This window comes from Chiloscyllium punctatum, chromosome 8 (assembly GCF_047496795.1).
Source record: "Chiloscyllium punctatum isolate Juve2018m chromosome 8, sChiPun1.3, whole genome shotgun sequence".
In the NCBI taxonomy this organism is placed as follows: Eukaryota; Metazoa; Chordata; class Chondrichthyes; order Orectolobiformes; family Hemiscylliidae; genus Chiloscyllium; species Chiloscyllium punctatum.
In genome coordinates this window covers 105,860,722-105,888,099 of record NC_092746.1, presented here as the reverse complement: position 1 = coordinate 105,888,099, position 27,378 = coordinate 105,860,722, and the positions used below count along the sequence as shown (strand labels likewise).

General features: G+C 41.7%; 1 protein-coding gene across 2 annotated transcripts in view; it reads right to left on the bottom strand.

Annotated features, from left to right (window-relative positions):
- Positions 1-27,378, bottom strand: part of ptprn2 (protein tyrosine phosphatase receptor type N2) — a 967,505-nt gene that overhangs the window by 53,765 nt on the left and 886,362 nt on the right. For both annotated transcript variants that reach the window (XM_072576204.1, XM_072576205.1), the window contains exons 15-16: positions 13,456-13,603; positions 3,998-4,071 (exon numbers count right to left, since the gene is read on the bottom strand). In XM_072576204.1, coding sequence (XP_072432305.1) covers positions 3,998-4,071; positions 13,456-13,603 — 222 coding nt within the window. The remainder of the gene's footprint in view (positions 1-3,997; positions 4,072-13,455; positions 13,604-27,378) is intronic.

The window sequence follows — 27,378 nt, the reverse complement described above, 5'->3', positions numbered from 1 at the left end:
ACTCAAGCAACCTCTTGATGAGGTCTTAAGGAATGACAAAAGACTGGAGCTGCTCTGTGAGTTGCTGTCTAGTCAGTCAACCAAGATTTGACTAACAATAAGGTTGCTGAAGAGAGTGTGTCAAATAGGTCGGAAGACGTAACCAATGCCAGAGAGAATCCCATTCTCAGATTTCAGTCTCCAGTTTCAGGTGAAAATACGTGGCTAGAAAGTAGAACTCACATGAAGTAACTCCAGCAAGTAGCCAAGATTCAATTTAAAGAAAGCTAAATAAAGACATGGACACGTGAGTAAGTTATGTTGACAGGGTCACATCAAATTGGAATGGATTGGTTGGGCTGACTGGTGATGTTTTGTGCTTCAGACACTACTATATTATATAATCCAAAACCAACTGAGGAGGTAAAGGTGGCTGTTTGCATGATGCCATTTGGGTTATCAGGCTCAGAGATTGTATTCAAAAATAGAAATTGCTGGAGAAGCTCAGCAGTTCTGGCAGCAGCTGAGGACAGAAATCAGAATTAACGTTTTGGGTCAAGTAACCCTTCCTTAGAGCCCAGGAAGGGTCAATAAACCCGAAATATTAACTCTAATTCCTCTCCTCAGACGCTGCCAGACCTGCTGAGCTTATCCAGCAATTTATGTTTTTGTTTCTGATTTATGGCATCCGCAAATCTTTCAGTTTTTAATCAGAGTATATGTTTTCAGGCAATTACCCAATCCGAAAGTCAGACAGTCTGTTTACCATTGATCAGAAACTAAACTGGACTAGTGATATAAATAGGAGAAAGTGAGGACTGCAGATGCTGGAGATCAGAGCTGAAAATGTGTTGCTGGAAAAGCGCACCAGGTCAGGCAGCATCCAAGGAACAGGAGAATTGACGTTTCGGGCATCAGCCCTTCTTCAGGAATGAGGAAGAAGGGCTGATGCCCGAAACGTTGATTCTCCTGTTCCTTGGATGCTGCCTGACCTGCTGCACTTTTCCAGCAACACATTTTCAGTAGTGATATAAATAGTATGGTTACAACAGGAGGTCAGCAGCTGAGAATTCTGTAGCCAGTAAATCGCCCCTCCACTCCTCAAAGCCTGCTTAATATCGACCTTGAAGAAGCTCTCCTCCTCCCTCTACAAGGATCCTCTTGCAAGGATGCCTACCTTGTAGAAGCTCTCCTCCTCCCTCTACAAGTCACCTCCTTCCACCTACTGTATTCCCAGTGCCCCTCCCCCAAATTCCCTCTCCCCCTACCTTTTGTCTCAGCCCGCCTGGCACACCAGCCTCATTCTTGAGGAAGGGCTTATGCCCGAAACGTCGATTCTCCTGCTCCTCGGATGCTGCCTGGCCTGCTGTGCTTTTCCAGCACCACATTTTTCAACTCTGGTCTCCAGCATCTGCAGTCCTCACTTTCTCCTAATATCTACAAAGCACATGTTATCAGCTCTAACTCTCAAGAAGCTCAACACCATCCAAGACAAAGCAGTTTGTTTAATTGGCACCAAATCCACAAATATGCACTCCCTCCACCACTGAATACACAGTGGCAGCATCTACAAGATGCGTTGCAGCAACTCACCAAGGCTCTTTCAAGAGCACCTTCCAAACCCCTGACTTATACCACAGAGAAGGACAAAGGTTTCAGATGTATGGGAACACCAAACGGAGGCAACATGGAGACAATGCAGGAAAGTGGGACGGAGAAGATGATCACCCATGATACAGAATGGCGAGGCAGGCTTGATGGACTGAATGGTTTACTCTTATTCCTACGTTCCTATATGCCCCTCCAAGCCACCTACATTCTTGGAAACATATCACTGTTCCTTCAGAATTTTGGGACTTCCTCCTCGATGCCACTATGGTAGTAGCAGTTTGGAAGTGGACCATTTGGCCCTAGGAAGAGCATCTCATCCTGACCCACCCCCCCCTGCTATATCCCTGTAACCCTGCATTTCCCATGGCTAATCCACCCAGTCCATACATCTTTAGACACTGGGAGGAAACTGGAGCACCCAGAGGAAACCCATGCACACACAGGGAGGATATGCAAACTCCACACAGACAGCCATCCAAGAGTAGAATCGAACCCGGGTCCCTGGCGCTATGAGGCAGCAGTGCTAACCACTGAGCCATTGTGCCTCCCTAAGATGGGTCGCCACCATCTTCTCAAGGGCCATTAGTGATGGGCAACAAATGATGGCCTACCTAGCAATACCCATATATAGGTGAAAGAAAGACTCAAAGAACAAGCAGTATGGTACATCCTGTCAAGTCTGCAAGCATGTAGCACCCTGCCAAATGTCATCTTGTGGAACGTAAATTATCCTTCATATCAACTGCTTAGAATCAAAGCTGTCTCCCACCATCAGGAAAACAGATTAAGATGCAGGAGAACCTTTCTTGTTGAACTTTGTGGAAGAATGAAATTGGCGCATCACTAATGCTGGAAAATCACTCAGAGATTAATCTAATTCCAGCTAAAATTTCATTTTGTGAAAGTCCTTAAAAAATCAACTTTGGTTTAAAGCTCCCCCATTATTCACAGCATAATAGCTTTGATTCGGCAAAGTACTAGGCATAACATTATGGGGAAGGGGAGGGGGCAAGTGGTTTGTGTATGCCCAGTTGGTGGGGAGGGTTGTGTGTAATGTCTCAGTCCATCCACCATTACAAATCCGCACCCAGCCCTGAAACATGTAATATGCATCCCACCGTGAAACCTGTGGTCAAGAAAATGAGAAAAAGAGAGAACGACTTCCACTTTCATAGCACCTTCCACAATCTCATTCCTCACGTAGTTTACAGTCAATGAAGTATTTTTTTGATGTGTAGTGACTGTGTTACTGTAGGAAACAAAGTATCTAATTTGTGAACAAACCCTACAAACTACAATGGGACGATGATCAATCAAGTCAGTTTTAGTGATGTTCCTTGGGGGATTCTAGCATGGTCTTCTTCAAAGCGTCGAAGACTGCGGTGCTGGAAAAGCACAGCTGGTCAGGCAGCATCCAAAGAGCAGGAGAATCAACATTTCGAGCGTAAGCCCTTCATTAGGAAGGTGGTCTCATTTCGAGCATGAAGGGCTTATCCTCAAAACACTGATTCTCCTGCTCCTTGGATGCTGCCTGATGGGTTGTGCTTTTCCAGCACCACAGTCTTGACTCTGATCTCCAGCATCTGCAGTCATCACTTTCTCCTCTTCTTCAAGGCGTGCCAGAGGAACATTCAGATCCATTTCCAAGGGTTGATGGGAACTTAGCTTAATGTCTTGTCCAAAAGACGGCACCTTCAGCAGTTACAGTGAACCCTCAGTGTTGTACTGGATTGACAAATCACATCATCTGGGAGAAAGTGAGGACTGCAGATGCTGGAGATCAGAGCTTAAAAATGTGTTGCTGGAAAAGCGCAGCAGGTCAGGCAGCATCCAAGGAGCAGGAGAATCGATGTTTCAGGCATAAGCCCTTCTTCAGGATTCCTTTTCCAGCAACACATTTTTCAGCTATAAACACCTTAATAGTCAGCTGGACATTGAGCAGCAAATATGTCAGGACATTGCAGATAGCTGTAAAAATAATAGGGTTGTCATAGGGGATTTTAACTTTCCAAACACAAGTCTGAAAGGCTGATAGAAGGCAATTCATTTGTAACTTTCAAAAGTCATACATTTGAAAAGGAAAGAATATTGAAGAACTCTGAGGAAAGATGCAAGGAGTGGGACGGCTTCAATGAATTGACACAGACATGATGGGCTGAATGCTCTCCTTCTGAGCTGTAAGATCCAATTGCTCACCAGCAATTAAAAATGATTCACATGCAAAAATAAACTGGCATTACAGAAAGCTTCCCAATGGTCTTGTCTGTGATCAGACAGGATGGTTCATTCTTTCCACCAGACTCAAATGGTGAGGATGGAACTATCCTGTGATTAATTATTTTCAAGATTCAGTCACTGTTCTTAATAAAGAAGCTATTAGGGCCATTTGGTGCTGAGATGTACTTACAATTGGGCTTGCATTGATGTAGTCCGAATTTGAATGACTGGATTCAACTTTCAATGTTATTCTAGAGTGATCATCTGTGGAAAGAAAGATTCAATCATATCAGAAGAAAGGAGGGATTATTGCTCTTATATAATTCCTACTCCCTCCTCATTGAATGTTCATCTTCATTCCTTCCTTCCATTTGTTTAGAGGTCAGTTTGACAGGCTCTGGCCAGCTAAGACCTGACTCAAAGCCCATGTTTTCACATTAGTGGGAACTGTACCAAATGACAATTCCCAATTACATCCTCCTGTGTTTATAGCATATTTCACCAGGTAATAATCAGCAGTGTTAGCCCTAGTTAGCTAATTTTTCTCAATAGCAGAACAGAGACATTGAGTCAACTTTAGTTTTGAACTGTTCAGCCTAAGGAGTTAACTTGAGTATCAAGACATTTCTGAATATCACTTTTTATGCAATTACTATTTTCTTGCTCCCTTTTCAGCACTGTTGTGACTCAATAACTCTAAACATCCCATTCATTTGGGGGAGATGGTGAGGATTTTTTCAGCAATATTCAAATTGTATTTTTTAGGGAAAGAAATCTGCCATCCTTACCTGACGTGGACTACATGTATCTGCTGACCCACAGCAATGTGGTTGACTCTCAATTATCCTCTGAAAGGACCTAACAAACTATTCAGGTCAATGAGAGATGGATAATGAATGCAAGCAATGCCCAGGTTTTATGCAAGAATTTAAAAAGGGGCATTTTCAAGTTGGTGGGCTGTGACTAGTGGAATAACACAAGGATCAGTGCTGAGGTCTCAGCTCCTCATACATCTATTGGCATTACTTAGTTGAAGAAATTGAGAATGTGTATCTAGGTTTGCTGACAATACAAATCTGGATGGAAATGTGAGCTGTGAGGAAGATGCAAAGAGACGAGCAAGAAATATGGATAGGTTAAGTCAATGGAACAAAAAGGTTTGGAAATGTTGCTGCCCAGAGGATTTTCCATCTGTTCATACAAGTAACACAACACATTAGTACATAGGTACAGTAAGCAATTAGAAAAGAACATGGCATGTTGACCTTCTTTGCAAGCTGATTGAAATACTAAGTCTTGTTAAATATCCACAGGACTTTGACGAGGCCACACCTGGAATGCTCTGCGTAATTGGGTCTCCATATTTAAGGATGGATACACACATACAAATATATGAATTTGAACCTTGAGTGAGCTACTCAGCTCCTCGAGCCTCATGGCTAACCTGATCATTCCACATTCCTGTCTATTACCAATAACCTTTCCTTCCCTTGCTTATCGAGAATCCATCTACTTCTGCCTTAAAAATATCCAAAGACTGGTTCCAAGTTTCGTAAGAAACTGAGTTCCAAAGACAGGCAATTCTGTGTGCGAAACACATTCTGCCCGTCTCTGTCTTTAATGGGTGACCACTTGTTTTTAACCAGTGACCCCTTGTTCTACACTCTCCCACAAGAAGAAACTTCCTTTCTACTTGTACTCTGTCAAGACCACTCCGGACATAAAACGTCTTAACAAAGTTGCCTCTTATTCTTCTAAACTGCAGCCTGTCTGACTTTGTCTCATAACCCTCTCATTCCAGATATTAGCATTGCAAACCTTCTCTGAACTGCCTCCAAATGTATATACATCCTTCCTTAAAGAAGGAGACCAAATCACTCCAGGGTACTCTTGAGTCTCACCATTACTCTGTATAACTGGAGCATAAACTCCTTACATTTGGATTAAATTCTCCTTGCATTAAGTGGTAACATTCCCTTCCCTGTCCTAACTACTTAGAGGCAGTGCAGTGAGGGTTCACTAGATTGGCCCCAGGATAACAGAATTGTCCTCTGATGAAGGCTGACTGAATGACACAAGATTTGGAAAGGGTGCCCAGGGCAGTCTCTGAACGGTTGCTGCCCTTGGCTTGGGAATTTAACACATGTGGACCAATCTCAGAATAAAGTCTCATCATTTATGGCTTCTGAAGCTCTGGAATTCTTGACCCAAGAACATTATGGATGTCCCATCACTGCATACAATTAAAGTTGGAATAGGTATATCTTTGGCCTCTCCAGGAATCAAGGCATTTGGGAACTATAGAGGAGGGTGAAGCTGAAGCTGATGATCAGCTACAATCATATTGAATGGGGAAGACTCAATGAGCCCTATGGTCTGCTCTTGCTCCTATTTCCTACATTACTGAAATAGTCGAGGTTAAATTTAGTTTTCACGACTAGCTGATAATGGGATGCTAAATAAATCAAAAAGAATCTCCTTGCTATCTTGTTGTCACGGATGTGTTGCTGCCATTTTGGAAAGGTCATAAGACTGAGCACCTGAAGCACATACTTAAATCTCAACTGTCACCTTCGATTGGAAATATTTTGAGCATGTGCACTGTTCATAGTCCAACCGACTCCATAGTGGGTGTGTGGGGAGTCAAGAAAGAGGTCCTGCCTGGGTGACATTATTCCTGAGTGGCCAACTGGAGTACATCTTGTGACATCACCAAAATCATCACTGCTGCTGCCTTGACTGGCCCCTCGAGGCCATTTCTTTCTTCTGTGCCTCTCCTCCATCTTGCATCCACCACTCACCCCCAAACAATGCCATTAAACCTCTCAGTCCCTGAATCTATCATTTAACCTCCTGCCAGTCGGAGTGACCAATATAGTTCAGAGGAACTGCCTCAGGGTGCCTTCCATAAAGCCTTTGCTTGCTACTAATGCCACTTATTTGCTTTCCAATGCAAAAAACCAGGCTCTATGTGGAGAACTCAGGTGGCATAATGAGACCTTAATACCACAAACCCGGGAACCTCTGACTGAAAGCATTGACAATCTTTGTAGGACTCTCTGTTGAAGAGATGAAGTCCAACTCTTGACCATAAGCGATCCGAACAATTTGTGCTCTGCGTTGGTTCAGGATGATTTGTAATTGTATTTAATTGTGGTGTAAATGAGTTAGTTCCTTTCAATTTACTTAGACAAATTGTAGTTGCTTCATTTCCCAAGTAATCATGGGCACCACAGTCTCTGACAGAAAAGAGGAACACTACTGCTCTTGGCTGTGGAAGTGGATTAAAAAATAATTCCAGTGACTAAAACACTGATATAACTTTGATTAAATGCAGTGTTAATTGATTGCAAGTAACGGCATATTAATAACATCAGTTTTAAAGGGTTTCCATCTATACTAAGACAATACTAGGACATTCAGTCCAACTGAAAAACATTAGAGAAAAAATGATCAGTTGGAAAATGATGTTGTTACTCTTTATTGATATATATATAGAGGCCTCCTGCTATGTACAGAATAGCATGCCCGCTATGTGTAAAAAATTCCAAGAAGTATAGATTTGATTCTAGAGTTCAATGAGAAATTGTATTTGAAAGAAAATCTCTTTGGAGCTCTTCCTTCCTTTCAGAATAGTCACAATGTTTAAGTTAACTTATTTTGAATGCAACTTAAGAATTGAATGCGGAAGGACAATTCTTCCAGGGAATGATGGCACTCCAATGAGGGAGTGTTACATTGTTGTAGGGCCTGTTTTTAGGATATGACATTGACCCAAGGTCTTATCTGAGCTCTTAGGTGGATGTAAAAGATCCCATTGCACTATACAAAGGATAGCAAGAAGTTCTCTCCAGTACCGAGGGCAGTATTTATCCACTATCCCCCATCACTAAAAGCAGATTATCTGGTCATTACAATATTGCTATTTGTAAACTTATGCTGTATACAAGTTGGCTGCTGCATTTCCTATTTTCCAGCAGTCAGCACACTTCAAAACTGCTTAATTGTCTGTAAGGTGCTTTGGGAGGTCCGAAGGACATGAAAGATGCTGTAAGTAAGCAACACTTTTTTGAAAAAATACTGTTCCTATGCTGCACCTCATTATTATTGCACTGTGTTAGATGTAATAATGCTCCATGAAATGTCATATGATCTTGTGTGGAAGCAGCAAGTGGAGGACAGGCACATTCCTAGGGGGACATGGAGAAGCAATTATTCTATGCCACACATAACTCCCAGCAGGTAACTACAAAGTGTCTCTGGCATTGGCCTCAGGGTTGGTTTACTGTCTGCCTTCAAATCCAGCTAACACTAATTAAAGTAAGGAAACTCAGGGAGAGCGTCTGAGGACATGAAATAACATTAAATGATTTCATGGGATTTCATTTCTAACAATCAGCTAAAGCCTAGAAATGAACATAAAAATACATGAATTGACAGTAGGCCATCAGGGCCATTGTGCCTGTTCCACCATTCAGGGCTGATCTGATTGTGACCTTAATTTACCTGTCTGCCCCCAATAACTATTGATTTCTTTGTTCGTCAAGAATCCATCTGTCTGCCTCCACCACTTTCTGGGAAAGAGATTTCCGCAGTTTAGCAACCTTCTCTTCATTTCTATTACTCTTCATTTCTATTTTAAATGGGAGGCCACTTAAGTGTTTCATTATGATCATCTCTCATTCTTCTGAAGCGCCAATACATCCAGGTTCAGCCTGCCCTACCTTTTGTCATAAGGTAACCCCTCATCCCAGGTATCAATTGAGTGAACTTTCTCTGAACTGCTTCTAACACATTAATAGCCTTTTTAAAACACCCAGTCCAAATTATGTCCTCTTCACAACTCTCTTTAGAACTGACTTCACTATCTAACTTTTGTCAACAGCAAATTTAGCAGCCAGGCATTTGGTCCCTTCATCTAAGTCTTTGAGATAGATTGTTTCTAGTTGAGGCTGCAGCACTGATCCCTCATCACACTGTGCCAACCTAAAAAGGATTCACTTCTGCCTACCTTCTACTTTATACGAGCTAACTAGTCTTCAATCCACGCAACATGTTACCCCCTACATCATTTGCACAACTTTGATGTGGTACCTTGTCAAATGTATTCTGCATTTCCAACTACAGCAAATTCATGGTTTCCCAGTTATCTGTGTCACTTTCTCAAAGAATTCTTATAACTTAGTCAGGCACGTTGACTCTGCTAGATTACAATAAGATTTCATTACATACCTGCACAATTCTCCTTGATAATAGATTCCAGCATTTTCCCTGTGACAGATGTTACGATCGCTGTAGTTTTCTGCCCTCTGACTCCCTCCTTTCTTATAACAGTGGTTACATTTGCTATTTTCTAATCTCTTGGAATCTTTCCAGAAACTGGAAAACTTTGAAAATTAAAATCAATTCATTGGCTATCTCAGTGGCCACTTCTTTTAAGACCCTGCGGTGAAGTCCTTCAGGTCCTGGGGGAATGCCAGCTTTTAGTTTGAATAGTTCTCTCTGGATGTTTACCCTGGTGATTCAATTGCGATACATTTCTCCCTCCCTTTCAATCCCTAACTTGTATCTATTTCTGGGTTAAAAATTGAAAGACCTGTGGATGCAGTTTCTGGATTGCTATTTGTACCCACTGGGGTGAGGACAGTGCAAAAATCTGTTAAATTCAAATGATTAGATTAGATTCCCGACAGTGTGGAAACAGGCCCTTCGGCCCAACCAGTCCACACCGACCCTCCGAAGAGTAACCCACCCAGACCCATTTCCCTCTGGCTAATGCACCTAACACTGTGGGCAATTTAGCATGACCTATTCACCTGACCTGCACATCTTTGGACTGTGGGAGAAAACCAGAGCACCTGGAGGAAACCCAAGCAAACACAGGGAGAATGTGCAAACTCCACACAGACAGTCACCTGAGGCTGGAATCGAACCTGGGACCGTGAGGCAGCAGTGCTCATCACTGAGCCACTGCACCACCCCATTTTATATTGGAAGTTTCAAAATCCAAATGAGCGGGGGTAAGTAATAACAAAATGGGAGGAGTCTACGTGCCCCCAAACAGTAGCTATACCAGAAGACAGAGAGAGAAAAAAAACAACTTGAGGACATGTAATAAAGGCAATACATTAATCATGAGTGAATTTAGGGAGATTGAGAAAATCAAATTATCAGAGATAACCACAAGGAAGAATTTATCACATACACTCAGGACAATTTACCTGAACAATATATTTTGGATCGAACCAGAGATCTGATAATTTGTGATGCAGTAGGTTTAATACATTAGCTCACAGGAAACAGTGACCATAACATGGTTGAATTTGGTACTCAGTTTGAGAGTGGGAAACTTGGGTTGGAAATAACTGTGCAAAAGCGTAAATACGGATAATTATGAAGGAATGAGGGGAGAGTTGGCTGGAGCGGATTCCGAAAAGAATTTAGCAAAAAAGATAATTGATTAACAATGGCAGAACTTAGTACATGACTCACAACAAATACATACTCCAACAAGGAAAAAGGATTTTGGGAAGGGGATAAATTGATTATGGTTAACCAAGGAAGTTAAGGGTGGTATCAAACTGAAACAAACAAACATGGCTTGGAGAGGGTGGACGCTAGGAAATTGTTTCCGTTAGGCGAGGAGACTAGGACCCGTGGACACAGCCTTAGAATTACAGGGGGGTAAATTCAGAACAGAAACGTGGAGACATTTCTTCAGCCAGAGACTGGTGGGGCTGTGGAATTCATTGCCGCAGAGTGCAGTGGAGGCTGGGACGCTAAATGTCTTCAAGGCAGAAATTGATAAATTCTTGATGTCACAAGGAATTAAGGGCTATGGGGAGAATGCGGGTAAGTGGAGTTGAAATGCCCATCAGCCATGATTGAATGGCGGAGTGGACTCAATGGGCCGAATGGCCTTACTTCTGCTCTTATGTCTTATGGTCTTATGGTCTTAAATCACACAATGTAGCAAAAGATAGCAGTTAACCAGAGGATGGTGAAAGTTTTTAAATCTTACAAAAGATGATCAAAAAAAGGGTGAAAATAAACTGAGGGTAAACTAAACCAACAAGTAATATAACAATGGATACGGAGAGCGGAATTCAATATATGAAAAGGAAGAAAGAGGTCAATGTGACCATAGACCCCTTGGAATAATGAGGCTAGGAACTAATAATGGGGAGCCAGGAAATCACAGAAGATTTGAATAAATACTTTGCATCAGTCTTCAAGGTAGAGGACATTAAAGCGTTCTATAAATACTAAACTGGGGGGAAAAAGTGGGGTGAGGAAATAAATGTACTGACTAACACTGGAGGATATATATTAGAGAAACTGATGGGGTTAAAATCCCCTGGATCTGATAGGTTGCATCCTAGGAAATTAAAGGCAGTAGCTATGATTTAGTAAATAATCTTCCAAGAATCCTGAGATTCTGGACAAGTCCCAGCCCAAGAAAAAACTTCCAAGATAATACCTGGACTCAAAAAGGAAGGCAAACAAGAAACAGGCAACTGTAGGTTCATTAGCTTCACATCTGCCATCGGGAATATGTTAGAGTCTATTATAAAGAATGCAATAACAATGCATTTAAATTTACATAACAGTATCAATTGGAGTCTGTATGGCTTCATGAAGATGAAATCATGCCTGACAAATTCTTCACAGTCCTTTGAGGAAGTAACAAGCAGGATAGATAAAGGGGAACCTATAGCTAGAGTACACTTGGATCACCAAAAGATTTGACACGGCACCATAGAGTCATAGAGATGTACAGCTCGGAATCAGATCCTTCGTCCAACTCGTCCATGCTGACCAGATATGCTAAATTATTCTAGTCCTATTTTGCCAGCATTTGGCCCGTATCCCTGTAAACCCTTCCTATTCATGTACCCAAAGAGTCCAAGGTGTTGTGGTAGTGTGCAAAAGTGAGAACTGCAACGTGAGGAGATTAGAGTTGAGAGTAAGGTGCTGGAAAAGCACAGCAGGTCAGGCAGCATCTGAGGAGCAGGAGAATTGATGTTTCAGGCAAAGGCCCTTCAATAGGATGACACTGTGAGCTGAGGGGGTGGTGAGATAAATGGGAGTGGGTGGGGCTGGGGGATGGTAGCTAAGAGTGCGATAGGTAGATGGAGTTGGGTTAATGGTGATAGGTTAGAAAGGAGGGTGAAGCGGATAGGCAGGAAGGAAGATGAGCAGGTAGGACAGATCATGAGGGTGGTGGCAAGTTAGAAGGTTGGAACTGGGATAAGGTCGGGGGAGGGGAAATAAGGAAACTGGTGAAATTCACATTGATGCCGTGGGGTTGGAGAATCCTGGGTCGGAAGATGATGCGTTCTTCCTCCAGGTGTTGGGTGGTTAGGGAATGGCGATGTAGGAGGCCCAGGACCTGCATGTCCTCGGCAGAGTGGGAGTTGAAGTGTTTAGTCATGGGGCGGTGGGGTTGGTTGGTGCGGATGTCCTGGAGATGTTCTCTGAAGCTACTTGCAGAGTGCTACATGCTATATGCCTGAAATATCGATTCTCCTGCTCCTTGGATGCTGCCTGTGCTTTTCCAGCACCACTCTCTCAACTGCATAGAGGATTAGCTAATAATGGAATATTGACCTTCATTATAAAGGGATTGGAGTGTAAAAGTCAGGAAGCTTGTTAGAATTACATAAGGCACTTGTCAAACAACACCTAGAATATTTGAACAGTTTTGATGTCCTTTACCAAGGAAAGGTATATTGACATTGAAATCAGTCCAAAGAAAGTTCACTAAGTTAATCTTGAGTATCAATGGCCTGTCTTATAAAGAGAAGTTGAATAGGTTGGGCTGTACTCATTGGAATTTAGAATAATGACAGGCGACCTTCCTGAAATGTATAAGATGCCTCGTGGGCTGTTAGGGTAGATGTGGAGAGGTTGTTTCCCCTTCAGGGATAATTTAGAAACAGATGGTATTATCTCAGAATAAGGGATTCAAGCCATTCAAGACAGATGATGAGGCATCATTTCTCTTAGTGGGTAGTGAATCTATGGAATTCTTCACCACAGAGAACTGTCAAGGTTGGGTCATTAAGCATATGCAAAGCTGAGATAGATACATCAGTGGTTGAATCGAGGGCTGTAGGAGAAAGGAAGTAAAGCGCTGTTGAGGGTTATCAATTCAGCCTTGATCTCATCGAAAGGTGAAGCAGGCTGAATGGCCTACTTCAGCCCTTGTGTCCAATGATCTTACCATCAGATGCAACATATGAAGATCTTCAATATTTGAACATTTTAACATTTACATCATACAATCATTATTTAGACATGCAACAATGCCTCTATGTGCAGATATATATAAAAGAACATCAGACACAAAGCAAAGGAGTGAAGAGGCTAATGTGATAGAGAAAGGCAAAAGGGAGCATCTTGAAGCTTTTCAAAGCAGTCAGCTGGATGTCAGAGGGAACTGGAAAGGGTGTGCTAAAAAAAAGTGATGTTTAATATAAGGCATGTTTTGCAACACTATGATACTTGGCAATGTTTCGAATCATTACTCCAGGGAAACATTCCTATGGTTGTTCGTTAATTTTATCTTCGTGTTTACAAATTTTGCATGGATAAAATAAACCTTCCCTCTGCTGTATCATGTCAGCATGAAAGAGGTGCACGTACATGGCACGACCAGTTGAGACCTGTTCTTCTTTTCATTCTCCTCCCTCTCTGCGATGCTGCTGGTGTTCGGTTCAGCCTGGTAGGCAGCCAGTGCTTCCCATTCTTTCTCCAGACGGTTCTTGTTCCTCAGATGGTCCTCCATATAAGACTAAAACACAGCGGAGAATGCAAATGTTAAACTTCAAGTGGTATTCCATCCGTTTCAATGCATCACAGATATACTGTAAAACACATTCAAGATGAATCAACAACGGCACCACACGATCTTTATCCAATTTATTTCTCAACCTTTTTGATGATTTGTGTGGGATTTGTCCCAGCTGCAGTGAATTTCTGTTGGATTTATTGAAAACAAAATGTTGTTTTTCTATTGGATCCAGCAGGATTTATTTTAAAACACATTGCCTTAAATTTTATCATGGAGTGCTTTTGTGTTTTTTTAAAATTTATTCATTTTTTTATGGGATGTGGGTATCGCTGGCTGGGCCAACATTTATTGCCCATCCCTAGTTGCCCTTGAGAAGGTGGTGGTGAGCTTAACATGATGGCCTTGAATTTCCCTCTTTGCTATTCCAGCTACAGCTCTCAATAAGAAAACTGTAATTTTCCTTAGGATTCAGGAAGACTTTTTTTTCTCCCAAGGTTCATGGGATCCACTAACATTTAAATTAAAAAGCCTACATGTTACAAAAAACAAGCTTTTCTCACATCAATTTTATTTTGGTATTGGATTTTTCCTGTAAGCAGTGTTAATCTACTTCTTTATTCATTCACGGGATGAGGGCGTCACTGGCTAGGCAAGCATTTCTTGCCCATCCTTAATTGCTCAGAGGGCAGTAAAGAGTCGACCACATTGTGATGGGTCAGGAGTCACATGTAATCCAGACCAGGTAAGGATGGCAGTTTCCTTCCGTAAAGGACATCAGTGAAGCAAAGGGGTTTTTCCTGGCAATCGACAATGGATTTATGGTCATTATTGGACTCTTAATTCCAGATTTTCTTCTTATTGAATTCAAATTCCACCATCTGACGTGGAAGGATTCAAACCTAGGTCCTAAGAACATTAGCTGCGTCTCTGGATTAACAGTCCAGTGATAATTCCATTAGGCCATTGCTTCCTCACTTGCTTTCAGAAAGGAAGCTCATTTGGATACAATTGTCACAAAGTCAATGGTTCTGGTCTGACTGGCTTCCAACAAAGACACCAAGCCAATCAATTCAATACAAACATCTCTGATTCGTTCAAATGTATTTTTCTTTGATGAAAATCTGTTTTGAACTCAACAGATAGTTATTCAGAATGCTAAATCACTGTCATGAATTTAAATGGAATTATTGTTGTGTCTTTTGGGTCAAAGTCCTGGAACTCCTTCCCAAACGGCATTGTGGGTCTATCTACAGTGGTTTAAGAAGGTGGCTTACCACCACTTTCTCAAGGGTAACTCTGGTCAAGCAATACATGCTGGCCCAGCCAGCAATGCCCAGATCCCACAAGAGAATGAATAAAAAAATCTATCCAACACTGTAGAAAATACATCATCAAGCCAGGTAATTCCTGGAGGTGGGGATGAAATCAAAGAAAAGCCCATGAGATAAATATACTGCATGTAACATAGGATTCACAGTAGTTGCAAATCAATACTTGCTATCACATAATACTTTCTATCAAATAAAATTTGAAATTGTAAAAAAAAGTGCTTTGTCACACTAGTTTTTATTTGTCACTTCACTGTCTATAATACAGTTGATTCTGAGATTGTTTTTATACCAAAACCCAAAAAAACCTTGGAATGAACACAGTTGACATTGGACAGGACATAGGTGAGCCCTCTTCTGGAGTACTGTGTCCAGTTCTGGTCACCTTGTTAGAGGAAGGATATGGTTAAACTGGAGAGAGTTCAGAAAAGATTTACCAAGGAATGTTGCCGGGAATGGAGGGTTTGAGTTATAAGGAGACGCTGGAATAGGCTGGGATATTTTTCACTGGAGCATAAGAGGTTGAAGGGTAACCTTATAGAGGTTTCTAAAATCATGAGGGGCATAGATAAGGTGAATGGTAGGTGTCTTTTCCCTGAGGTGGTTGATTTCAAGAATAAGGGGCATATTTTTAAGGTGAGAGGAAAAAGATATATAGGGTAACATTTTACTGAGTGGTTCATGTGTTGAATGAACTTCCAGAGGAAGTGGTCGATGCTGGTACAGTTTCAACATTGAAAAGACATTTAGATAAGCACATGAATATGAAATGTTTGGAGGGATATGGGCCAAGTGCAGGCAGATGGGACAGTTTAGTTTGGGATTATGGTTTGCATGGACTGGTTGGACCAAAGGGTCTGTTTCTGTGCTCTATGACTATGTCTGTATTTCTAGTGTGTTGCATGAATGTAACTTATGTATTTGAGCATGAGTGGTATACTGTCGAAAATACGAAAAGCTAGGACTCTCCCACATGACAATAGTATGAAACACAGAAACAAAAATATCTAGAGTAAAAATAAATCCACAAAAGTATGTGTAAAATCTGCTTCAATTGTAAATTACTTTCTTTAGGAAACGTGTAGATTTGTGCCAGTGAACTTGTGCACAAGTGTTTTTCTCTCTTAAAGGGTGGTTAAAGTGTGGAATTCCCTTCCCCAGACAAGAGGCTGAGATTTTAAATTTATTGAAGTTAGATAGGTCTTTGTCAGAAAAAAAGAGTCTAGGGTAATGGTGTGTGGACAGGAATGTTGAGCTGAGACCACAAACAGATCAGCCACAACCTTATTAATTGGTGGAGCAGGCTCAAAGGGACAAATGCTGCTCTTATAGGGGCAAATTACTGCAGATGCTGGAATCTGTACTGGAAACAACAAATGCTGGAGATCACAGTGGGTCTGCGGAGAGGGAGCAAGCTAACTTTTCAAATATTCATTACTCTTCTTTATCTGAAGAATGCTAGCTTGTTAGCTTACTCTCTCTCCATGGATGCTGTCTGATCCACTGTGATCTCCAGCATTGTTGTTTTCAGTACCATTGCCCTTCTGTTCATAAAGGTGGTCCTTTTATTGATAACATTATATATAACAATCCCATGTAAGGTTTTCTCATGTTTCATGGGTTATATTGGAAGTCTTTATTTAGTCCTTCAGAATGTCCTAAAGGCTGTTTTTGGCCTCCATGTTAATGCTTCCCTTCAATTAGAGAAGTGATGGCCTAGTGGTATAATTGTTTGACTATTAATCCAGAAATTCAGCAAATGTTCTGGGGACACGGGTTTGAGTCCTGCCATGGCAGTTAGTGGAGTTAGAATTCAATAGGTATCTGGAATTAAGAATCTAATGATAACTGTGAAACTGTTGTCAATTGTCAGGGAAAGATCCAACTGGTTCACTAATGTCCTTTAGGAAAGGAAACCGCCATCCTTATTTGGTCTGGCCTACATGTGACTCCAGACCCACAACAATGAGATTGACAACTAACTACCATCTGGGGAATTAGGGATGGGTAATAAATGCTGGCTTGGCCATAGATGCCCACATCCCATGAAGGAATAAAACAAGTTAGTTTGCTTAACCTTTCTTGGCAAGCATTCATCTGGCATTTGACATGATGTCCTGCCCACCTTACCTAAGCTCTTTCAGCAGAGCATGGATACTCGGTGTGTTGATCAGGGAGAGCGTTTTAGTATTGGTAGCCTTGTCTTGCCATCTGAACTTGAGTAGTTTGCACAAACAGGTCGTTTGAAAGTGGTAAGGCCTTTTCGTAAGCCTGGAGTAAATTTTCTACATCTCACAAACTGCAAGACAGTGTAAAGGACTCTATAAATCTTTATTTTTGTTGAAAGTCTCTTTCCTCTTCACCCCTAGACTGTTCTTGGTAACTTTTCAAGGGCGACACTAGCCTTAGTTATTCTGGCACTGACTATTGCTAAGTGAACCACTCTGGACAGAGTACAGCTCAGGTAAGCAAGTCCTTTCATTGCTTTAAGCCTTTGACCATTGAACATGACAGTTGACTTCAAACACGGCTTTTTGGGTACATGTCCTCAGTCTTTTTGATCTTGATAGTGAGACCGAAGTTATCATTTACAGATGAGAAATATTCCATGTAATTCTTCATTTCTTGTATTGACCAAGCATTTAGAGCAAGGTCATCGACAAAAAGAAAGATATGAAGTGTTTGGCCATTCACTTTGATTTTAGCTTCTAATCAGCACACGTTTGCCGTTTTCTAATGTAATTTCAGTAACACAGAATACTTCATAACCATGGCAGAGACCAAGGTAGGAACAACTCACTTCTCTGATTCATTCCATTTCTGTTTGGGAAGGCAACAGGGGATTCTCCAGCATCAAAGACACAAGGAGACCATGCTGTTGCAGAGCTGCACTACCAGAACAAAGAATGTCTCTAGACAGCCCAAATCTGTCATGGTCTTCCATTGACTCTCATGATACACACAAAGGAACATGGGAACAGGAGTAAGTTACTCAATCCACCAAGTCTGCTTCAACATGATCACTGCTGATCATCCACCGCAATGACTTTCTCCCAGATTATCCATGTGTTTCTTCACACTACTGGTTCAGAAATCTGTCAGTGAACATACTCAATAACTGTGTTTTAGAAAATTCATTCGTGGGATGTAGGTATTGCTGGCTAGGCCAGCATTTACACACCATCCCTAACTGCCCCAAAGGCAGTTAGAAGCCAACCACTTGTTGTGGTTTTGGAGTCACATGTAGACCTGACTGTTTCCTTTCACAGAGGACATCCATCAATCCGATGGGTTTTTCCCGATGATCAACAACAGTTTCCTGACCATCATTAGACTCTTAATTCAAGGCTTCTTTTAAAATTTAATCTAAATTCTACCATCTGGCATGGCGGGATTTGAACCTAGGTCTCGGGATTAATAGGCTAATGATAATGCCACTAGGCATTGCCTCCTTAGTTTCCTCTTTTAAACAAAAACAACCCTCTAAGTAAAACAGTATGCCTCATCTCAGTCCTAAGTGGCTTCCCTCTTAGTTTGAAATTGTGTCCCTGGTTATGGACCCATATCCCCTCTCCCCAACCCTCTTTCTTTATCTATCCCTGTAAATATATTGTAGGTGTTAATGAGATTACCCTTCATTCTTCAAAACCATACAGAGAATGCAGTTCTGTTTTCCTCATTCTCTTTTTAAAAGGACAGTCCTATCACCCCAGGAATAATCTGGGGAACCCTTCATTGCATTCCCTCTTTTGAAATAATATCCTTTCTACGGTGTGACAACTAAAACTGCACACAGTAACACCAAGTGCAGTTTAACCAAGATTCTGTACAATTGGAGAATGACTTCACTACTCTGGATAAAATTGTCTTGCTATGCAAGTTAACATACCGTTAATTGCTTGCTGCTATCTGCACATCAGCTTCACTGACATATTGACAAGGACATCTAAGTTCTTTTGTACATCTACAATTTCCAGTCTATTGTCATGTAAGAAATAGTCTGTACACCTGTTTCTCTTACTTAAGGGGATAGCCTCACACTTTTCCCCATCATATTCTATCTGCCATGTTTTTGCTCATTTAATGTGTTTGGCCAAATCCTCTTGAACCCATTTTGCATCTTTCTCATAGCACACATTTCCACCTAGCTTTACAGAATCATGGATTCCCTATAGTGCATAGAGAGGCCATTCAGCTCATCGAGTCTGCATCACACTCTGAAGAGGATCCCACCCAGACCCAGGCCCAGGCCCAGGCCCTCTTCCCCATTACCCTGCATTCCCCATGGCTAACCCACTTAGCCTGCACATCCTTCAACACTATGGGCAATTTAGCATGGCCAATCCACCGAAACTGCACATCTTTGGACTGTGGGAGGAAACCGGAGCACCCGGAGGAAACCCACGCAGACGCAGGGAGAACAAGCAAACTCCACACAGACAGTTACCTGAGGTTAAATGGCATCCTTACGTTATCCATAAACTTGGAAATATTAGACTTAGTTCCCTCAAACAAATCCTTGATGTACAGGGGAACCTTGATTATCCGGCATTCGATTATCTGAATTTCAGATTATCCGACAAGATCGCAAGGTCCCGATGCTTGGCTAAACAATGCTATTCGGCATTTGATTATCTGGAATTTGATTAACTGAATGAAATACTTGGCTAATCGAGATTCCTCTGCATATTCTGAACAACTTGGACCTAAGTGCGGATCCTTCGGTACCTCGATTCATGAGAGCTTTGAGGTCACCATTGCTGGGATTTGTTTTATAAATCCAGATTTATTTATTGAATTTAAATTCCACAAACAGCCATGGTATGACCAATTTTTCCAAACCATTGCACTTGCCTCCAATTGACTATGCCGCTATCTCCTCCAATAATCAAGGCCTGGTCTACATCTCTGAAGATTCCAGAAAAACTGCCTCAAATTCGTACTAGCCATTTTAGAAATAGCCTTTTCATCCATGCTGTTGTTTTAAAGTAAACCATCACATCTGGAACCATAACGTGGGAAGTGCAATACTAACAGAAAAAACATGAAAAGCAAAAAGCATAGCATTACGAAGGAAAACATAATATTAGCAAGGAAGCCATTAACAGGAGAAACTGAAGACTAACAGAAAAAGCAGGGCACTAACAAGGAAAGCAGGGCATTAACACAGCAAAAATAATGACCAGTGAAAATAGAACACAAACATAATATTAACAAGGAAAATAATTAATTGAGAAAAAAACAGCATCAATGAGGAAGTCAATTAGCAGGAAAAAGAGCATTAACAAACAAAACAGAGAATCAACAGATGAAATAGCACCCTGACAGAGGGCACTATGCATTAACAAGGAAAGCAATTATCAGAGAGAGCAGAATGAACAGAGCAAAAAGGCATTAACAGAAAATAGCAGAGTATGAACATAAAGAATGGAGAAAAGGCTGAAAGGAAATGGAAAGGGCACTAAGAAAGAAACTAAAAGATCACTATGAAATCTAAAAAGTGTTCATTAAAAGGCGTAGGAACATATATTGAGATGTTGTATTAAGTAGGGAGGAAGAACAGGGTGCTGAGAGAAGGCATGCAGAAATCACTGTGTGAGATGTGAACAGAGAGAAGAGGGCAAATGAAAAAGGAAGACAATGCTGACAAAGCAGTAAGACAAAGCACATTGACAGAATAACAGAAGAAGAGTGTTCAGAGGGGAGGAGAGTGTGGAGTGGATAGGAAGGACCAGTGACAGAAGAGTGAGAAGCACTGAGAAAGGAAAGGCAGAGAACACTAAAAAGAGAAAAAGGACAGATAGTGGTCAAGTGAAAGAGGAAACGCAGATTGGTAAAACAAAGAATTTTGCAATAGCATTTTACTGTTTGTAAAATCGATAATCTTATGCTTGTTATATTACATTGGGAAAAAAACTGAGTAAGGTGCAACATAATTAGATTAGAAATTTGGATGCCATAATGTGGCGGAGCCAGTGTTGGACTGGGGTGGACAAAGTTAAAAATCACACAATACCAGATTACAGTCCAACAGGTTGATTTGGAAGCACTAGCTTTTGGAACCACTGCTCCTTCATCAGGTAACTGTGGGACAGGATCACAAGACACAGAATTTATAGCAAAAGATAACACTGTTTTTGTAATAGTACAACTATTACATTGAACTATTGGAGTTCAATGTAGCTAAGTGTGAAGTGATTCACTTTGGTAAGAGTAATAAAAAGATGGATTACTGGGCTAATGGTAGACTACTTGGTAGTGTGGAAGAGCAGAGGGATCTTGGTGTCCATGTACACAGATCTCTGAAAGTTGCCACCCAGGTAAATAGTGCAGTGAAGAAGGCATATGGCGTACTGGCTTTTATTGGTAGAGGAATTGAGTTCCGGAGTCCTGAGGTCATGCTGCAGTTGTATAAGACTCTGGTGCGGCCGCTTCTGGAATATTGTGTGCAGTTTTGGTCGCCATACTATAGGAAGGATGTGGAGGCACTGGAACGGGTGCAGAGGAGGTTTACCAGGATGTTGCCTGGTATGGTAGGAAGATCCTATGAGGAAAGGCTGAGGCACTTGGGGTTGTTTTCTTTGGAGAAAAGAAGGTTTAGGGGTGATTTGATAGAGGTGTACAAGATGATTAGGGGGTTAGATAGGGTTGACAGTGAGAACCTTTTTCCGCGTATGGAGTCAGCTATTACAAGGGGGCATAGCTTTAAATTAAGGGGGGGTAGATATAGGACTGATGTTAGGGGTAGGTTCTTCACTCAGCGAGTCGTAAGATCATGGAATGCCCTGCCAGTAGCAGTAGTGGACTCTCCCTCTTTATGGGTATTTAAGCGGGCATTGGATAGGTATATGGAGGATAGTGGGTTAGTGTAGGTTAGGTGGGCTTTGATCGGCGCAACATCGAGGGCCGAAGGGCCTGTACTGCGCTGTATTGTTCTATGTTCTATGTTCTATGTAACTGAAATGATATATTGAATATATAGTTAGTGTTAAGTCTTTCATCTTTTAGAATGGGGTTGCAAGTTTCACTTCCTTAATATATAAATCCCAGAACTTCTTTTAAGTCACGTTCTCCAGATAATTTAAGGCTTTATAAAATAGTGACATCTCAGCAAAGATATGAGGTTAGAGTCTGTCTGTATCCCAAACTTGAGTCTGACTGGTTCTATTTCCAAAGTAGGAATTTATAAAATATTACATGGATTGACTGCTTGCATTGACTGCCTACAGATTGTGCACTTTCTGAGCAAAATAGAATGTATCTACAAATATAATTCTGCAAATGCAAATTCACCATATAGATGTGTGTGCGCGCGCGTGCGCGTGTGTGCATGAGAGAGAGTATGAGTGTGTGCATGTGAGTGTTTGCATATGAGAGACTGTGGGTGTGTTCATGCTTAAGTGTGTGTATGTGAGTGTGATGGAGTATATGCCTATGAGACGATATGTGCGTGTGTGTGATTGTGAGGGGTGTATATGTGTATGACAGATAGCATGTGCATGAGAGAGCGTCTTCGTGAGTGTGAGAGTATTTAAGAATGTATGTGTACATCTGCCTGTGTGTGTGTGAGACAGTGTATAGTGTAGTGGGGTCACCTGGGCTCACACATGAACCCAAGGTTCTGGTTGAGGCCATCCCCATTGGTACCAAACTTGACTATCAGCCTCTGCTCAGCCACCATATATGCATCAGGTATTCATGTGACTCAGCCAACATTGTATACCTCATACACTGCAGGCAAGGATGCCCTGAGGCATGGTACATTGGTGAAACCGAGCAGACGCTACGACAACAGATGAATGGACTCTGCGCAACAACCGCCAGGCAGGGATGTTCCCTCCCAGTTGGGGAGCACTTCAGCAGTCAGGGACATTTGGCCCTCAGATCTTTGACTGACCATCCTCCAAGGTGGACTTCTGGATAAGTAACAATGCAAAGTGGCCAAGCAGAGGCTGATAGCCAAGTTCGGTACCCATGGGGATGGCCTCAACCAGGACCTTGGCTTCATGTCACACTACAGGTGACTCCACTACATCATACACAAACACACACACACACACACACATGCACAACCTCTCGCAGGCTTATACTCCATCACACCCACGCACGCATTTTACCAAGCATGCACACACACTCTCTCATGTGCACTCACACTCACACACTCACATGCACATACTCACACTCTCCCTCTCTCTCTCATGCACGCACACACACATATAAATCTATGGGGTGAATTTGCATTTACAGGATTATATTTGCAGATACGTTCTATTTTGCTCAGAAAGTGCACAATCTGCAGGCAGTCAATGCAGACAGTCAATCCATGTAATATTTTAGAAAGATACTTTAACTTAGAAATTTGGAAGCAGTCATCCCAACTAGTGATTCTCAAATTTCCATGTAAACCCAAGATGTGGACTAACCAGTATTTCTTCACCAATTGCTTGGATGGAAAAGTTGGAAGTTGGTCTATTCTTGGTTCTTCTTCAAATGTGACATAGGACTTTGAATTTCCTCAGAAACACATGCTATTTACACTCGTGCATCTATGTTGGAAACCCATTTTCTATCTCAAAATTCAAGGAAAGTTAGTTAAGTTAGCTCACATAACAGCTTCATAATTTCCTGTGCCTCATTTTCCAGAGCCTGTTAACGTAACCCCACCCTGACGGAAAGGAACTCGTGAATTTCCTGGATTTATGTTGATTTCCTTGCGGCAACCAAGTAACCCAAGAAATGTACTTTTAAGTGAAGGCAGTGCTGAGGTCAGCAGCAAGCAATGTATTTCATGACATGAGCATGGTGATCATTTTAATCCCCATATTTAACTCCATCTCCCACAATCTTGCTTAGTCAGTTATTTTTTTGCAACTTTTTGCAACTTCCTACACACATTGGTACAAGACAATATGCCTCTTGTACACTTGGATGTGTAACTCTTTTTTTCACTGAAATATACATGGTGAAAAACTGCAGACCCAAAGCTTCTTAGGGGACACTACTATTAAGAAGATAAGTTTAATCCTATGTTTTGTCGCTTAATTCACGACCAATTATAGATTGATGTCACTAATCTTAATTTTGCTAGGAAATTCACATGCAATACCATATCAAGTGCCCCCTGGAAATTCATAATCACAACATCTATTGGCACTCCCCACTTCCATATACAAGAGTCTCCCTTAAAGCAATTTGACAATAGATAATGGACAATAGACAAAAGACAATAGGTGCAGGAGGAGGCCATTCTGCCCTTCGAGCCTGCACCACCATTCAATGTGATCATGGCTGATCATCCTTAATCAGTATCCTGTTCCTGCCTTATCTCCATAACCCTTGATTCCACAATCCTTGAGAGCTCTATCCAATTCTTTCTTAAGTGAATCCAGAGACTGGGTCTCCACTGCCCTCTGTGGCAGAGCATTCCACACTGCCACCACTCTCTGGGTGAAGAAGTTTCTCCTCATCTCTGTCCTAAATGCTCTACCCCGTATTTTTAAGCTGTGTCCTCTGATTCGACACTCACCCATCAGCGGAAACATGTTTCCTGCCTCCAGAGTGTCCAATCCTTTAATAATCTTATATGTCTCAATCAGATCCCCTCTCGTCTTCTAAACTCAAGGGTATACAAGACCAGTCGCTCCAGTCTTTCAGTGTAAGGTAATCCCGCCATTCCAGGAATTGACCTTGTGAACCTACACTGCACTCTCTCAATAGCCAGAATGTCTTTCCTCAAATTTGGAGACCAAAACTGCACACAGTACTCCAGGTGTGGTCTCACCAGGGCCCTGTATAGCTGCAGAAGAACCTCTTTGCTTCCATACTCAATCCCTCTTGATATGAAGGCCAGCATGCTATTAGCTTTCTTCACTACCTGCTGTACCTGCATGCTTACCTTCATTGACTGGTGTACAAGAACACCCAGATCTCTCTGTACTGCCCCTTTACCTAAATTGATTCCATTTAGGTAGCAATCTGCCTTCCTGTTCTTTGTTTAAATTAATCAGACATGACCTCTTCATCACACATCCACGATGCCTGTGATCAGCTGGCAGTTGTCTAAGTCTTCAGACTCTCTGGCCTGAACTTAAGGAAAAAAACTTTTTCCATAATTACAAAAATGGCAGTAGAAGCCTGAATCAGAAAGCCCTGCCCTTAAACGTGTAATGGAAATAAGGGTGGGTTCTAATGGATGCATCTATCATTCAAGGAGGAAACAGCACAAGCGCAGTTGACACAGACTGATTGGATTTTTACTGGTGCGATGCTCATAACATGATTAGTATATTTTAAAACTGGTAGGCATGAAGATATGCACAAAGCGCACAAACACATTGGAACTGTCAAAACAGGATGTCTTCATAGCTGTCAAAGTGAGCTGCAAACAGAACCATCCAGGGAGTGATCAAGATCTCAAAGCTTTAAAAGTTCTGCCCTTTTGACATTTGAAAAAACTGTCCAAAGTGTTTTAAAAAAACATCAGCACTTGCTATTTCACTCTTTCGATATAAGCCTGAGGTTTTCACAAGAGGATTAGTACTACATTACTGACTTCGCAGATTGTCAGTGTCATAAAGTGGTGCCTATCAGTTCAGTTTGAATGAAAATTCCAAATGGTCATAAACTCTTTGCAGTAGGACTATGAATTAAAATGTTTATTTCTATAAGTGATTAATGGAAGTTAAATGTAGCGAATGTGTTTTTGCCAATGAGAATGTTCTGTTTTGTAATGGTGGGCATCAAATTTTAATTCTATGTAGGTGACTAGATTTTAAATGGATAAATATGAGACTCATGAATTCATCAATAGATACTGAAGGGCTTCATTTAATTTCAGAATGGGGCATGAGATCTGCCCATGTTAGATACCAAGTAAGGTGGCATGTAGAGCAAAGGGTGATGGGAATGGTTGCCATGAATTGATGCCAAGTTGGCACAGGGCCTAGAAAGAGACAAGGGAGTGGATGGAGAGGCACACATTGGGAATGGAGTATAGATAGGGCCTTGGGAAGAGGGTAGAGGGGCATAAATTGTTATTGAGGGTATTAAAATGAGGGTCTTAAGGGGGCATGGCTGGCATGGATTCAGCTTTGGCAGTATGTGAGGAATAAGGGTTATGAGGGATGATGACTGGTGGTTGTGTTTTGTTTTCTTGTCTTTTTTAACATTGCTTCAACATTATGCTGATGTACCAGGGCAGGCTGCATGCCTATGCACACTCTGCACCCTCTGCAGTGTTTACAGGGTTGCCTGCCATGGCTATCAGAAAATCTGCACCCCCCTCCCACCCCCGAAACAAAATTCCAAAGTCCCGCGGCACACTGTAGTTGTTCGGGCTTGTGGAACAGAGAATTATCCTGACTCCGAGATCCCAACCCAGCAGCCGAAAATTCAGGTCTCGGTCTCAGAAGATAGGTTGCTGTGACTTGTTCCACAATCCATGATAGCTGCCAGATCTTTGTCTTGTCTTTCATTTTTCCTTGCCTTTCTTGAATAGTGGACAGACATTTGCAATTTTTCAATCCAAGGAAGCGATTCCAAAATTCTGATAGTCTTGCAGCGTTTAATACTTTCTTTGTAGCTTCTGCACTTCTTTTAATAGCTCTGACGAGAGTTCTGTGAGGAACTGATTTGCTAGGATGGCCTTCTTCCCACCCATCTCAACACATGCAGAAGAATAATGTGATTGTAAAGGCCACTCCACTTTTCACAGAAGGAGAAGGTGCAAGCGTAGGAGGTATGACAAGTAAAAACATTGTGGTAGGAGATGTCTGCTTTTAAGTCCCTAACGGTGCTAGATCCTAAAGTTCCTGGAGATCATTACTTGTCCACTATGTGAGATCCATGGATCACTGCTACAATCAGTTCTGCTATAAGACGGTAGTTCCATTCTCGTGCAAACCCGTGTTATAAGAAAATCATGGAATAGCAGCACCTTTTAAACGAATGCGGCTGGAATCGCATTAAACGCTTTAAAACATCACACTTTCGAAACAGTGTCCCCATTTCGTCAATTGATTTATAGCAAATTCATGTTTTAAAAAAAGCACATTATAGCAGAATGGCCCAAATTTTCATATGGATTAGATTAGATTAGTTGAGATTTATTTATTGTCAAGTGCGTTGCAAATACAATGAAAATATTGTTTAGTATCCCCACTGTTCAACGTCATCTTGAAGCACAGAAAATAGAGCAAGACACAGACTATTAAGGCAAAAAATAAAGCAAACGAGCCTATCTTCACATTCCCTTCTTGCTACAGCTCACAACGACCATGGGCTCCATCACCTCCGCCTGTGCTTCATGGGTTCCTCCAATGTGCCATGGACCTGGGACTGACTGCTGAATCGCCGCCATGCATCCTGCAGTGGGCCCACCAACACTGCCTCTGTTGCCATGGCTGACTGGCTGCTGCCACCATGAGTCCAGTGCTGGGCCTCTACCTC